Raw genomic sequence first — 16,348 nt, 5'->3', positions numbered from 1 at the left:
TTTAGGAGAAATTAAGTAAGATTGAGAAATTTACTTGACTTGCATCATTAAGCACACACAACAACAGGATATCCCTATGAATAGGCAACCCGCACGCCACCTCCATACATCTAAACCCCCTACAGTGAAGTCATGGTTTTTCCAGTCCCAACAAATTTGTAGTGTAGAGGTTTTAATGTATTGGTAGATATGGATATTAAAGTTCGCATAATGGGTGTTATACTGTAGACAATATTACTGAGGGTGATTAATTGATTGCAATAAGTATTAAATACTAGAGATGAGGGAATAGTATCCGTGAATACTCTAAAGGCCTGGTTACACGGTACATGAGAATGTACAAGAAAATGTGAGAATGTCTGAATCTCAGAATGAACGCGAAAATGCACCGTGTAACCACGCAAAATGTAAGAATGTATGAATTTCTGAACGCCTGCTCTAATTTCATTCAGACAATCATACAATTTGAACTCAGAGTCACCTGGTGGCAGAATACGAAAACGACACATTCATTTCATCTGGCTTGTATAGGCGACTTCTTTGTTTACGTACGGCCCCGATAGTTATTTCGATTTGATATGATCTTGCTTGACTTGGATATCTCACTGATTGGATATAGGTAGCGAAAGAATGGAACACAAGAAAAGGGGATGGGTAAAATGAAGGATCAGATGGAAAGGCGCTGAATGTATGAACCGCGAGCATTGTCCAAGATTGAGATCCAAATGATCGTTAAAAGGTCATAAAAAGCATGTGATAGGCAAAGAAATAAGATTCAAGTACTATTTACGCTGTATTTACTCAAGTTCCTGTTTTTGAATCGAGACCGACTGCAAAGTGAGTCGAAATTTTAGGTGTTGCGTTGACATGCAGCGAACGTTATGGGCATCGCAGTAATAAATATTGAATTTACCTTGCCAAAAGCCTCATATTTCTCGTATATTCCTGTAGCGTGCGCCGATTCACAGGAGAAGGATGGAGAGAAATCACGACACACTCGCTTTCAAATCTAAAATTCAACTGCCTTTATTATGTCCTGTTTATTATATCACAAGGCTTAAGGGCACGAGAAATTTTGAAAATGTGCTTTTATTATGGAACACTACTATCCAACAAAATTTTAACGATATCGGCGGAAGACACTTTGAGAATATTCCTTGTTAGGGGCTCCTTGTGACGAGAGGCCGGCCGCCCATTACATTCCTTATTTTTCACCGTGGTTTAATCGTAATCAGTATTTATTCTCGTAAACAGCCACTTTCCTTATAATTTGATCCTACAATGGGTAGAATGATAGGTACATTTATAGAGTTGTTTACAAAGTGAAATAAGTAACTTGATAAAATCCTGCGGTAACCCTGATTTAATAGTGTACTTACGTTGAGGATATCCCGTTGACAATATAGATAATGTATTTGACTCCATTCTGTGGATCATCAACCACTCATTACTCTTATTTTTGTCCCTTCGAACACAAGCAAAAAACTTCTCCGGCGAGTAAATAGAGGTACTAGACGTCGGGGCACTTTATATGGTTTTATGGGATACACTATTTATATGGTTTTGACACGTTTTTCTGTTGAAGGTCCATGCTACAATATACTTACTGCATTAAGCAAATGATGTAGGTGTGTAACGTAGATCACAATCTGCAATTAACTTATTTTAATTTAATCTTTCCAAAGCCCCCCAAACAATCGCCTTTATTTATTTCAACAACGCCTTGGCAACCCAATATATTCACAATCCGAAGTTTGACGTTAAAGCAGCAATTATATTCGCCAAAGTTGCGTTTGAGTCCCTAAATAGACAGTTTTTCTATCCACTTCCTCAGTCTGTCATCAGTGGATTCCAGGCCGTGATGTAACGCGCGCACGCTCCGTCACGTGTTTTCAAACAGTCGATGAAGATTATTTTTAAAGACTCATATCTCAGCTATAAAATATTATTCATCCGCGAAATTTTCGGCAAGTACATTTGAGGTAAGGATCTTATTATTCTAGTACTTTTAAAAAAGTTTGCATGTTCCCCATTGGTTTATATTTGAAGTTGAAATAATTTGTTGCGCATTAAAAAATGTACGAAAAAATGTCCGAAAAAATGTACCGTGTAACCACCTACTCGTGGATCTTGTCCATGAGAATGTACAAGAATCTGTTCAGAAAACCATTCAGACAAATGTACAGATTCTTGTACATTCTAATGTACCGTGTAACCAGGCCTTAATACTAAAAAGTATTCGATATTCGAGATCTCAAATAATTATGCTAAAAGTATGATCTCGAATACCTCGAATACTTTGAATTTCACTCCATACAGTGTTGCACTCATGTCATCTCGCTGGTAGTTGACTAGGAAACAACATATAGGATCTAATCATTTAGTGCATGCAGCACCATTTTAGGCAAGTTGACGAACTATGCCAAATTCGCGAATTAGAGCGGTGAAAATATATTGTATGACCTGGGGAACCGAAAATGATCAGGGGAAAAAATTCGAAAATCCCCAATTTCCCCACGAAACCCCTCAAATAAATTAAAAATGGCGGAAAAAATATCGACTTTTGGGGTACCTTCCGTTACACATTGAACTACTGCTCCCAATCTGTTCCACTCATTGGAAAGATCATCATGGATTCGATGACTAGAAGAATGCGGGCTTCCCCTGATTTCGGTTTTGTTTCTTAACGCCAAACGATAAAGGATCGAAAATTTCATTAAAATAATAGTAAAAAACAGATTATGCGTGGGCCTCTGGCTGAACACATCAATACACCTACGACAAAATATCCTGAGAAGATATCGCTTCGTTAGCAACTCTGACAAGTGATACTTGTAGTATAACTCATAAATTATAACCTGATGTCCTGTTTAAAAAAAAAATGCCCCATCAACTGCCGAGAAGCTCAGCTGCGAGGATTTTGAGATTCACCAGAAATCACCATCGTATTATTTCAACTACAGTGGAACCTCGTTAAAGCGAGTACGGGCTATAGCGACACACCCGCTATTACGAGAGATAGCCGATGCACCGTCAATTGACCCTATAATAAGCGTGTTAAAAAATTCGTTTTTACGAGACCCTTTCGGTGTTGGCTCTCGCCATAGCGAGGGTTTCACCGCCGGAAGACTTTCATGAAGACTCCTTAACCTCTGTAATTGCTAGCGATCTGTTAGAAATGAAGTTAATGGAGTGCTCAGTCTCAAATTTATGTGGTAAACTGTCGTTCGATAAATATAATGATGACGAAACAATGCTTTGCATGATTTTTATTCGGCGCTTATAACTTGTTTGAATAGTTAGTCGTTATTTGAGTAAGGAAATTTAGTGATGCAAAAAAACATCGCCTTTCGGCTGGATTTATGCTTACGTTTATCGGATAGATGTTTATCTGTCGCCGCACCACTCCTGTTCCAGTATATCTGTTCGCAACAGGTATATTGGCTATTATTTGCTCCACCTCCGGTAAAGCGACAATTCGCTATAGCGAGTGTTAATTAGTGCACCGTGGGGTGTCGTTATATCGAGGTTTCACTGTATTTCCTTGCTTAAAATGATTAAATAACGTTAGCAATACGTCATGTTTGGTATCATTATTTTTTTAATTACGTGCACATTACTAATGCTTCAATCTAACAAGTACATTACCAATTGCCAAAATTCATTTTTAGACACCTTTCGGGCTAATTGGTCATTCATGCAGAAGTTGACCTCCAGAAACTGGGAACTTTGAAGGAGAGAGGCTGAAAAAATTCAGCGGACGAAAATCAGAGAGACTATGCTAAACAAAGCTAAGGTGTTCATAATACGATCCCTGCGCGAGCTGGGACCTTTTGTTTGATTTCGGAGAAGAGGAAAGCGTCAGAGGGGTGCTGAATGGAGGGGGATAGCGGATCTTGGGAAATGCACTAATGTTACTATTCCACGGCACTCAGTTTCTCCCTATGGTTGTTCAATCTCCAGGGAAAGATTCAAACTATGTGTCTGTCGTCATTAGCCACAAATAACACATTGTAAACACTTTGTCTCATTTTCTTTAAACGATGAATGCGGGAAAATTATGCGACGGGACCACAACCTTGAAACGATCAATGCGGGAAAACGATACTTCGGGGAACGATGTATGCGGGAAAAAATTACATTGTCTTTATGGAACTTAATTTGGGACAAGGAATGGCGAACGATGAATGTGGGAAAACGATTAATGCGGGAACGATAGATCTGGGTTTCACTGTATCTACCTTTTTATTTATACATTCATCAAGTGAAATAGAAGAAAAAACGCACGTTAAATATGCTCTGCACAATTCTATTATTCGAGGTATTCTAAATTCAAAGTATTCGAATATTCGAGCAATGATTTCATATTCGAATTTGATATTCAGTTCGAGAAATCTACTATTCCACACATCTCTATTAAACACCTAAACATTGAAAACCAATGAAACTCACCTATTTAAGAGTGATCGTAAATTTGTGTGCACAAGAATAGAACCCGGAGTTTCCAAATCAATGCAACCTTCTTTTGTCTGCTCAATCTGTGCAGCTGTAGATAGACGCCGTTTTGATGTGCGTTTCCTGCCCCCACTGCCAGCTCCACCAGGGCCTTTAATACTGAAACCAGGGATGGACGCCAAGACCTCCCGCATCGTCGGAGCAGATGAAGTCTGCAGATGTGGAGGCGGAGGGGGTGGGGGAGGAGGAGGCATTGTACAGGACCTCGTCCCCATTGAAGCATGACGAAGGAGGCGACGAACTGTAAATTCTGAACAAAATAAGATGGGATTAAGCATAATTTGAATAAATGAAATTAATACAATTGAGAACTGAAATTCACTCTAGGGTAGGCTACCATTACCCTACAGGGGGTTGCCAATTGGAACAGAATTTAGGAGTCCACATGGTTAACTCTCCTAGGCCATGGGTCAGAAACATTAGGAGCTACAACTAATTGACCAACATTTAATCTAACAAAATCAATTAAAATAATGGGCAAATCATCATTAAGTAATGACAAAATAAAAATTAACCACAACAAATTTCCACCGCACAGTAAAAGACATCTTGAATGCTACAATTCCTCACAAATATTAACTGCAATAATTATATTTCCCAATCAAGCAACCTAAAACCTTAACAATATACAAGGGCTCACAAATTCACCTAAAAATACATTTTGCACTCCTGTATTTTATATTTTTCACTTGTGAATTTTTTTTTAAGCCCCAGTAAATTACGACTACTTTTCCCTTTTCTCACATTTTGCACTTTCTCACAACATTCACATTTTTTAAGCTAAAAGGAAAAATGCAAAACATAGGTTTTACTGGAAACAATCTTCAAATCAAAAGATCACTTGGCTTACCAGGAACATCAGGCTTTTGGGCCGGAGGCTCTTTGCTGGATAGAGCAGCATCTTTATCATTTGAGTTAGCCAAAGAGCCATGCTGTGGGGATGGAACCAACGATGGCAGAGATTTCACTATGAGTCTAGGAATTGGTGCTGCATTGCCACCAGCAGCTATAGTGGTATTTTTACGCCTTCTTTTTGCTTGCTGCCTGAGCGCATGCTTAACAACTCTTTTCCCCACTCGATGAGACTGTGAACTTCGCAGATCAAATGCTGTTGGATGCGATGAGGCAGCCCCAGTAAGACTTGCTTGCACCATTGATGAGGAAGCAGACTCATCTGGAGTAATGGGCTCATTTACTGACTCCGCCTGGAAAAAAGTTAAAAAGTGAAATACAAATGTATACTGTGAATTAAGTAAGGTGCAAAATATTGTAAATTACTACAATGAGCTATGGATCTTCCCTTCCTCTGTCGGCCATTAAATGTGAAATACTACATTACTCCATTCTATTATAGCTTTGAGGCCTAATAAAGTCGGCCTCAGTGGAGACAGGGCAAATTCTTTACCTGGAATTGGTCACCAAATTACACTGGGATCAACTTTATACTAAAATGTTAACACACCAATTGATTTAGCTGATACAACAACTTGACTTGAGCTGGATAATGATAACCTCTCAAATAAAAACAGCAACTTTGTCAAAAGCTTAACCATATCAAAAGCTGAAACATACCAACGAGATGTTGACTAGCAAATTTAAGACAAAAAGTGTACTATAGGAAGACCAGAAGTCTTTCCTCCACACCATTTCATGAATGATGATGTTAGTCCAACCAAGACTTAAATCAATAAAGGGACATAAGGAAGACTGTAACCTCATGTGACCTATCAGCTCAAAATGCTATAAAACACCTAGGATCAGATTTTTTGAAATGCCAATTGTAATTTTTCATGATAAAGGTGGGATAAGAAATAGGACTTTAAATTAAAAGAATTAAGTCATAAATATAAGTAACGGAAAGGCAAAAATTAACCTTCTGAAATTTACCTAAATAGAATCATATTAGATTATTTATAACAAGGAGACATCGCGAGAGTGATGTTCAGGATCTGAATGCCGATGTTATTTTCAGAAACTATATAGGTAATGTAGAAAAAGTGTCACAGCTTTTTTCCACCTAGACCTGGGTTCGAGAGATGTTCGCATGTAAAGATTTTGTGCACCATGACTTCCCTCCGGGACTCGAGACCTGGGTTCGAGTCCCAGTTCTCCCCCATCGGTTCTCGGTTCTCGATACTCAGTTCCAAGGATGAACTCTTTTTATCTGAATTAATGGCAAAATGAAATGAACAACCACAATAAGTGAATGAAAATAATTTCACTAAAGACGTAAATTAGCAGGGAACTCTGTAAAAAAGTAATCACTTCGTCCCAGTTGACGCAGTGGCCGGATGGATAAGGGCACTCATCTTGTAATAGATATATGGTATGTAATGGATATAAGGTACGTCACAGGTTCGAGTCCCGGATTAGGCCAAGTTTTTTTCTCTCTTATAATTTAGAAATCACCATTACAGCTCATTTCCATTCGTTCAATTTAGTTCCTCATGGATTTTTTTTTAATTTTCATAGTAATTTATGCATTTTAAATAAAACTGGAATTGTGCCTTACAATGCAAATTTAAGGACATACATAATTCCATGTGAATTTCTGGGTAATGTGCTTATCCTCATCCCAGCCACTGCTCCCACAGCCTCTTCATGTATTTATAATCTCAACTCTTTCTTTTCACCAAATAAACACCATTGGTTATGCTCACATTCAGTTACCAACCCAAGCCAGTTTCCCCTACTACCCTTAACTCTGCAATGACCCTACGTATTAAATTTTTCAGCTGCATTTGAAAAATCTCCGCAGATTTTAATACATCCTCGATGTCCTATTTTTATTCATATTTCGTAATTTTTCTTTGCCCATTTCGAAATTTGTTTCTTTAAGAGGTTAACCATAAAGAACTAGCTGTGAAAGAAAAAGTTGAGGAAATATGCTGATTGGTCGCCGATAGTACCCACTCCTGCGAAGTCCTCGTTGGCACCGATTAACACCTCTACCTCGCTTCAATGAACAGATCTTATATCTCTCTAATAACTTATGAAGAATGAAAAAGAAACTATGTGCTTTCGGATGAAATATTTATTTACACAACCACGGTTCTTAAATTCTTTTGGTTCTCGGTACTGGTCCAGTTCTCGGTTCCAAGGATGAACTCTTATTATCTGAATTAGTGGCAAGCTTTAATGAACAACTGCAATAAGTGAATGAAAATAATTTCACTGAATTAGCAGGAAAGCTCTGTAAAAAAAACTTGAGATATTCTCCATAATTTTATTTGCCAAGCAAAAAAGTTTAAATAACACGTTGTTAAAGAATCCATGATCAACCAATATGTCACATCAGGTAGCCACTGGTTCTTTCTCCAGGTTAGATTTAACAAATTCAACATTTTTACCCAATCTAGGTCTAATCTATTCTTTTTTTGGCAGAAATATTGCCATGAACAGGGGTTCACTGAAAACAGTAGTGGTCCATGTTGATTTTGAGGGGCTGAACGGAATATGCTTGCAGCACAGTTTACATACTGCATATCATCAGAATCAATACGGAAACTCCCTGAACTTCTGACGACTTTATCCATTAATTTGTTGTAACTTGAGTGCCGGTTCAAAATATATTCTGTATTCCGCGATGTAGCTTAAAATTGTTACGGAAATTAACTACTTATTCACATGCTCCACTGTCACAGTTCTTATGACCTAAAAAATAAACCACTCAACATGCGGGTTCAGCGACACCCTGGATGAACTGGGTGGACGTGAGTTAACACAAAATTGTAATGCAGTGTTGCATTCTGCAGGATAACAACAACTTTCGATGCCTTGCATGGGTTTATCAATATGAAAAAGCTTTTGGAACGCATATTGGTCGTATGTCGACGAATTACTGTATATGTAAATGATTCAATCGTAAGACCACCTTCAGACAAAACAATTTTCTGCCAGCCCCCATTCACAGCATGGCACACAGCACTGCAGAGAGCCATCTCCAGGAGTCTTGTCTGAAAGCCACCTAAATTTCACATAATTGACTGCCGAGGAAAAGACGTTTAGTCTGAAAGTGGACTCAATGTAGCATTGTCAGTATTTCACGCCGTAGACGGTGCATCGCCGGGCCAAATGGGTGCTGTGCCATCAATGGTGCAATTCGACTCGTATGAAGACGTCCATAGAGACCGATGGTAAATTGAAAGAATCTGGCAGATGATGATACGCTGTATCGAAACCGGTCGCAAATATATTTTATTTTGTGGAGCAGCGAAGTCTTTTTCTTAACCTTGTGCATCAAGCACCCAATAAAAACCTCCAACCAGAACAATGAAATGGGATTTGAAATATGTAACATGAAAAAAGTTTCAGCATAAATGGAGCTATATTCATGTCTATAATTGGAAATATGTAAGGAAATAATCACCCATGAAAATATTGATCGGACATTCCACACCAAATCAACCATGCCATGGCACCCACAGACTCAGATGTCGATGAAACTAGGTATATTACATCCCTTCACCAAGGTTTGAAAAAATGCTAAATATTTTTTACCTAGCTTCAATGGATTTTCAGTTACAGCCTCTCAAACTTTAGGGGGTTCCTCATATTTTTCGAATCTCAGCTGACACTTCCCAAGGTACACAATTTGAGTCAATATGTACACTCTTTTCACTTGTTTGTACACTGTTTCCTTTGAAATTTTTCGTTTTAGCCCCATTTAAAAATTCAAAACATTGCATTAGCAACATTTTAGGACAAAACATAGCGAACTATGAATCCGAGTGTCCAACAATCTTGCTAAATTTTAGGTCATAAATACCTCTTAAGGTATATCCTTTCATCTTCAAAAGTTGAAAAACTTATTTTTTATTTTATTTGTAAAAATTAACAAAAACTTATGTAACTTTCTCAAAATGACTGCTGGCGCACAGATGCTAGCATTTCATCCATCAAATTTGAGAGGCCATAATGAAACAACTGAGATGAAACAAAGTGTTTGACATTACATATTCATAACATAATGTTTCAATGAGCTTTTGGATGCATGTTATTGAACCTGTGATACATGTTCAAGAGTGAAACGAATAAATGTCAGCCTCTACATATAGCAGTAAACTGATCTCTCTTTGTCTTCCAAGGTTTCACGTGCTACTTTTATTGATGATTTCAATTGATTTTTTGTTATACCAATAAAAATATCCAGAATTTGTAAAAATATATTAAACATGAGAAGAACTGGATTGAAAGGGTTCCTAATGGTTATGTATTCAAAAGTATTTGAATGTCACCACTTCTCTTCATTACTAGGTAGGCAATATTTAACTTTTTCATTAAGGCGATGTAATATTAGTTCAGATCAAAAAAACATACGTCATTTTTAAATACATATTATATACTTTTCATATATTTCAAGGATTCATGAATCTCTTATGCTATCTTATGACTTTTCAAATTATTTTTACCTTTGAGTTTCGTCAAAATCGGAGTAGGTGAGTGCCAAAACCTCATTTTTCACATTGATTAGATATGGAAGGATCCCGATTTGACTGAGCTTGAGCCTGTAAATCCAACTGCATTTAGGGAATTCCATCAATTACACCACCCAGCTTTCTTCCATCGAAATGAATTTGATGGGGATTTAGTGAACAAGTTGCTCACGTCTTTAGTCCAAATTGTGTCACAACACAGTAAAAGCAGTCATACTTAATAAATCACTGTCAGATAGAATAAGCTTCACTAAATCACTATTTCCTGAATATCCTAAGTTGGCACTTGGCCGTAAAACAATCAGACAATCATGGTTTCGTACAAACATGGTTTCAATATTATGCCATTACTTAAATTCTCATCATCATCACTGGTCAATAATCCTAAGATTGGTTTGACGCAGCTCTCTACTCATTTCTCATATCAGCTAATCTTTTCACACCAATGTATTTATTCCCTTTCATATCCTCCTTTAGCTGTTTCACATATTTCATTTGAGGTCTTCCTCTTCCATTCTTGCCATCCACTTGTCTCTCGACAATTGTCTTCATCAAGCCATCATGTCCCATGATGTGACCTACAAAGTATTTCCGTCTTCTTATTAAGGTTTTCATGAGGTTCCCCTTCTCCCCTACTCTTCCTAGGACTTCCTCATTACTAACTCAGTCGATCCATTTGGTCCTCCTCATTCTTCAATAGCACCACAATCCGAAGGCCTCTATACTTGCTTTCTTTGCGGCTGTCATTGCCCATGCCTCACTTCTGTATAGGAGCATACTCGAAATGTAAGTTCTTATAAATTGATTCTTTACTTCCATATTTAAGTTTCCTCTTTAAGCAGGTCTCTCTTTCGGTGGAATACTCTCCTTTCTTCAGCTATTCCGCTGATAATTCCTATCTTGCTTCTCCTGTTACTAGTTATCCTGCTTCCCAAATAACATAATCAATCCACCTCTACCAGTTTTTGCTTCCCTATTTTAATCTTAGTCTTGACTTCTTCTCTTCTGCTGCAAACTAGTATCTTGGTTTCCTTAGTCTATTTTCTGCTGATATTTACCCCTTACCCTACTCATTTTAACCAGAAAACTATTCAAATCCATCTCTGTTTCTGCTACGATGGCAATGTCATCAGCAAAACTTAGCATACTAATTTTTTCTCCATGGATATTTACCGTATAAGCGTGTGTAAGAGGCGCACCCCTATTTTGAGGATCGAAGCTATAAAGAAAAAAAATTTTGCGGCATTTTTTTATCCTATCGTGCGGTGTTGCAGACGTATGCCTGGAATTTCGACAGTTATCGAAATTTCCTCTTTCAGTACTATTTGAAAGAGAAAATTTTGATAATTGCGGCGGTAATAGCGGCATAAGGGGGAGTAGAAAGAATTCCAATCCTCTCTTCGCATACGCCATCGCGCTACGTTGCTTGTCCTACTCACGAACAATTTTGTTTAAAAGCTCTAAGGAGTATTGCAATAGAATTGCAGCCGTGGAAAATTTTAAGGCAAAACACGACAGGCACATAGCATTAACCTTCCCAAGAGATTGGACAACAATCGGGGCAATCACAGCGCCGTAGGATAATAACCACGTCATACATTTAAGGCCCCTTGCACACACACCGATTTTGGACGGCCGGTAAAATATCGGCCGTCCACATTCCAATAGTGAACACTGGGATAGCATAGGAGCTTGCACACGTACCGACCACGCGGCGGCACAGGCAAAATGCCGGTTAGCTGCCGGCCATTGTCACTGTGGATCGCCGGCGCCGGCTCAAAAACATGACAACTTATCGTTTGACTGGTAAAAATCCGGCGTGTGTGCAAGCAACGCTTCGCCGGTAAAATATCGACCGATTTTGGTTGGCCGATATTTTACCAGCCGTCCAAAATCGGTGTGTGTGCAAGGGGCCTAATGGAACTACACTCGGCCCTCCATCAGCCAATGCCTCTGCCGTTTTTTTTCCTTTCCGAGACTCCACAGGAAAATAGGAAAACATCAAGTTACAGGGGACCAATGGAAACGTGTTTCATCCCTACCCCATCTCACCAATTGACCTTTTTCGGTCTACCAGGTTCAATTCTCCGAGTTTCTGGAGGTCAAATGCTAGGTGAGTCACCTTCTGAGCTCGAAGATATCTCGATATCTTTCAGCAATTGTATGACACACACGAGGTTCTAAAAAGAATTAGACCTAACGCGACGTATATCTGACAGTATTTAAGTTTTTTGAGCTCTAATTGATTGACACAAAGATTTATAGCTAAAACAAGGCTACTAATATTCAACATAGTCCAAACAGCACAATTTCGGAAGAAACAAGCTTAACATAATCGCATTCAAACAAGACGAGACGGACTGGAAACTTCAGGCAAAGCAAACTGCGTATATCACATTGATGTGCCTTCGCCCCCTCGCTTTAAAGGCAACAACGTCACATGCAAGATCGGACGTGTTTTTCCCTTGCTCCTTCGCTCATAGCCTCGTAGCTTGAAATACTAGTAGTAGGGGGCGAGGGAGCGCGCTCCTTCCCCTCGACCTCTCCTTCAGCGCTCTTCACTTATAAGCATTTCCGATTTCTTCTATCCACCATTTAGTCCAACAATGAACACACTCGTTCGAATTTCTTAAACCGCAGGTTTTGATACCAATATAATTTTCAGTTGCAAAAAATCAGGTGCTCAGCATAATGGAAATTGCTCGTCAAGACAGATGTTGACTATTAACCAGGTATTTCCTTCAAAACTACGCGTTTCTATACGTTTGATAAGCGATTACTATATGCAGTATAACTGCCGCGGGATGCCCACTCGTGGCAGTAATTTAGCACGCGCTCCGGAGCGAATCACCCCGCGCGATCTTTTCAATGTTCACCTCTGGGGTACCGACGTGACGGCGCGATGCTTACAAGAAAAGCAAACAGGAGCATTTTAAAAATACGTCACTAAAGGAGAAACTCCCCCTGCCTGCCGCTTGTTTTTGACCTAGGGTTTTCAGATGACTGACTCACGCTGAAAACCAAGGCCACTCAGTTCCCCTTGGACTTGCGACCGGGGAAGGGGAGGGGGGAAGATAAGAAGTTTGTGTAAGAGGCGCACCCCTATTTTCGGCTGCAATGTCTGGGAAAAAAGGTGCGCCTCTTACACGCGCTTATACGGTACTCCCAAAGTCTTTTCTTTTATTTCATTAATTGCTTTCTCTATGTAAAAGTTGAAAATTACAGGAGACAAAGCAGAGCCTCATCTCACTCATTTCCTCATTCTTGCTTCTTCACACCTGGGCCCTGATTGTATCACCACCACTTGGTTTTTCTATGATAAATTCTTATACTGTTTCAAATGACACCATAATACTGCCCAGGATTCCAGGCCAACTTCCTGTTGCTCTCATCAAAGATGCATTTACTTTCCTACTGATCATACAATCATTTTGGCCAGACCATTTTCCACTTCGGGATGCATTTTTTCCTTACTTCTATGCTTGTATTCTCCGCTGTAAGTATATTCCTCTTTACACAGAATGCCCACTTTGCCTGCACTATTCTACCAATCTATTCTTCAATCTTTCTTGCATCACTGGTAGCTCTGCTTCGTAGTCAGTGGAACTATTTCACCTCTACAATCTTTTGCTTTCCTAGTCTAATGTTGGTCCTGATCTCACTTTTATAGCAAACTTGTGTCTTACTTTTCTTTTCATTTATTCAAACTGATATTTTGCCATTACCCTTTCCATATGTATTTTTGTCCTCTTGAAATTCCACTCTTCCTAAGCTTTGACTGCTATGTCATTCTCACTGGGCCTTTCTCCAATGGTTTCGGCTCCTAAAGACTCTCTCTGATTTCATAGACAGTTTTCTCGAAGTAAACATTAAAAATTACTTGGGACAGAGAACACCCTTGTCTCACTCATTTCCTTACTCATGTTTCTCCACAACTGGTTCATCTTTATCACGGCTTTGTAGCCAAGATGATGCACTGAGGGTCAGAACCCCGGTGGGTCGGTGGGGGGGATTGGAATCCCTATGAAGAAAATGTGAACATTTATATCACTATAAATCACATTTTATGCTATTTTCGCACATAAAATTACACAATTGATGGGTCGCCGGGTAGCTGCAGTGCTAAAATATATTGGTGGGGTAGAATAAATTTGTTCTATAGGTTAATATTTTTCTGCTAATTGGTTTGGAGAGGCATGTGTTCCCTGTTCCCCCCTGCCTATGCCACTGACCGCTATTTATGTTTCAGACAGACTGTGAACAATTCTTCTGCCACTGTAGAGTAGAACTCCAATTTCTTTCACAATTCTAAGCATTGACTTCCATACCGAATTGTCAAAGGCCGCAAAGGAATTCATCTGCTCTTCGCTTTATTCTTCCGTAGAAGATTCTTGTTGTTAACTTGACCCACCATCTCCTTCGATTAATGAGGGAACTATGTATGATCCTTGCTCAAGCTAAATATCATTTATACTTAGTAAATAGGTGTAACAAGCCCAGAAAAATAATTTAGTTATAAGAAAAAAATTTTTAACAGAGAATCTGTAAAATACATCAAGACTTTACCCCATTACAGCTTCATTCAATTGATAAGTCACAAATAGAGTAAGTATGCTTAGGTACTAACAGTTCATTGGGCCAGCATTAATAGAGTCCATTTGGTGTGAACATAGTTATTATGACAACTGGGGTGGTGCAAATGTAAATGCCAACAAAAGCAGGTATTTCCGAAGAAACAATTAAAATAATCTACTACATACATGAGAACAGTAAAAAAATTGTGCAGAAAACATATACCCTGTGAAAAATAGAAATGGGTAAATTATTCCACATAAAATCAATACAACATCACAACAAACTACAGAACTGGTTGCTGATTTTTCTGAAAAACCTAGCTAGCCAGGTCTGTAGGATGAGGAGGGTAACTCATTTATAGCGACTTTCACCAGCAGGATAGCTGGATAAGCTCTGCAGATAAATGAAATTCTTGGACTACACCAAAAATAATGCTTGCAATGACTTCCAAATGTTAAAGAAAGCAACTGACAAGACAATAGAACCCTTGGCATATAAATAAGAGAGTTGGGTTAGAACAGGTGTGCAAATATAAAATTTGATGCATCTATTATTTTAATGGAACATGTGTAACTAAGCTACCATCACTTCAGTGATTCTGAGCAAAACAAATTCACAAAGCACTCTGGCATGAATCCTAACTACTAACAAAAATTAACAAGAATTCCTTCCATAATTTAACATCAAATTACTTACCTCCAAATCACTGCCAGTGTTGGAACATAAGGCAGAGTCATCGGGTGGACATGCCTCCACAGGACTGGAATTGGTATGGCATAGAGAATTTGATAGGTGATCATCGTCATTCATCCCTCTCAAACTGCGACGAGAACTTCCTCTCAGAGAGACTGCCGTTATTCCAGGGCCATCATCTTCAACACATCCACCCACAGCTCCTTCAACTCCATCGGCCTCCTCCAAACTCCCCCCTGCTTCTTCCCCACCCATTCCAATGACAGCATTGGCTTCATTGGTGTCGTTTGAAGACAAAGCCACACAGAGAGCTGAACAGAAGAAATACCAGCATTAGAAATTGGAACAATGAGCTTACTAACTCCTTGAGAGGACCTAAAGTTGCTAAAACTAAAATTAAAACCAAGACATTTCATAGAAACAGACTAATAAAGAACTAGAATAATTACATGGAAAAAGTAGATGCGTTCATGAAAATGTACGTACTTTTGTCTACATGGGGTGGACTTTGTTTGGCATCAATGTTGGTATCCGAGTTAAGCCGTTTTTCATCCACTTCCATCACCATTCCGCTGAAATAGTGAAAGCAAGGCATTGCATGATATAGTGTCTATATGCGTTACTTTCAGGTAAAACACCCAAGAGCAAACTTGTACATAAGTGACAAAATGCTTATTTGACGAAGAATAAAATTGGTATATTTGGGAAAAAATAGAGGGCACTTAACATGGGAGTAATTTCATGGATACTTAATACGCAAACAAATTGCAAATCGTTAAAATACAATATCTACAAAAGAAGGAGATCCATTCAGGAGAGACATCAAGCCCGTCTACCAAGAAATATCAAATTTACTTCAGTGACAAATATAAGAGATAAGAATAAAACACAGCGTCAATTTCCCATTTAAAAGATAACCCTAAAATGCGATCCCGCATATCTTGCATTTTAATAAACATCAGACATTCAGCATAACAAAAACTGAAGAAATATTGCGACGCATAAGTGACTGATGAATAGGAATAAGGTAACCAAGGGTGTTAAGCATCCATACTGAGCAAAGGAATAATTAAACGATGATAAAGGCTACTAAAAGATGTATTAGGCACAAATATAGACTGTCTTATGGA

General features: G+C 38.7%; 1 protein-coding gene across 2 annotated transcripts in view; it reads right to left on the bottom strand.

Moving 5' to 3' along the window:
• LOC124155794 (polycomb protein Asx) overlaps window positions 1-16,348 on the bottom strand; it is a 49,157-nt gene that overhangs the window by 32,570 nt on the left and 239 nt on the right. For both annotated transcript variants that reach the window (XM_046529894.1, XM_046529895.1), the window contains exons 2-5: window positions 15,705-15,790; window positions 15,222-15,529; window positions 5,366-5,720; window positions 4,453-4,765 (exon numbers count right to left, since the gene is read on the bottom strand). In XM_046529894.1, coding sequence (XP_046385850.1) covers window positions 4,453-4,765; window positions 5,366-5,720; window positions 15,222-15,529; window positions 15,705-15,790 — 1,062 coding nt within the window. The remainder of the gene's footprint in view (window positions 1-4,452; window positions 4,766-5,365; window positions 5,721-15,221; window positions 15,530-15,704; window positions 15,791-16,348) is intronic.

This window comes from Ischnura elegans, chromosome 3 (genome assembly GCF_921293095.1).
Source record: "Ischnura elegans chromosome 3, ioIscEleg1.1, whole genome shotgun sequence".
Taxonomy (NCBI): domain Eukaryota; kingdom Metazoa; phylum Arthropoda; class Insecta; order Odonata; family Coenagrionidae; genus Ischnura; species Ischnura elegans.
The sequence above is the reverse complement of the archived record's forward strand: the minus strand, read 5'-3'. Positions and strand labels throughout refer to the sequence as shown.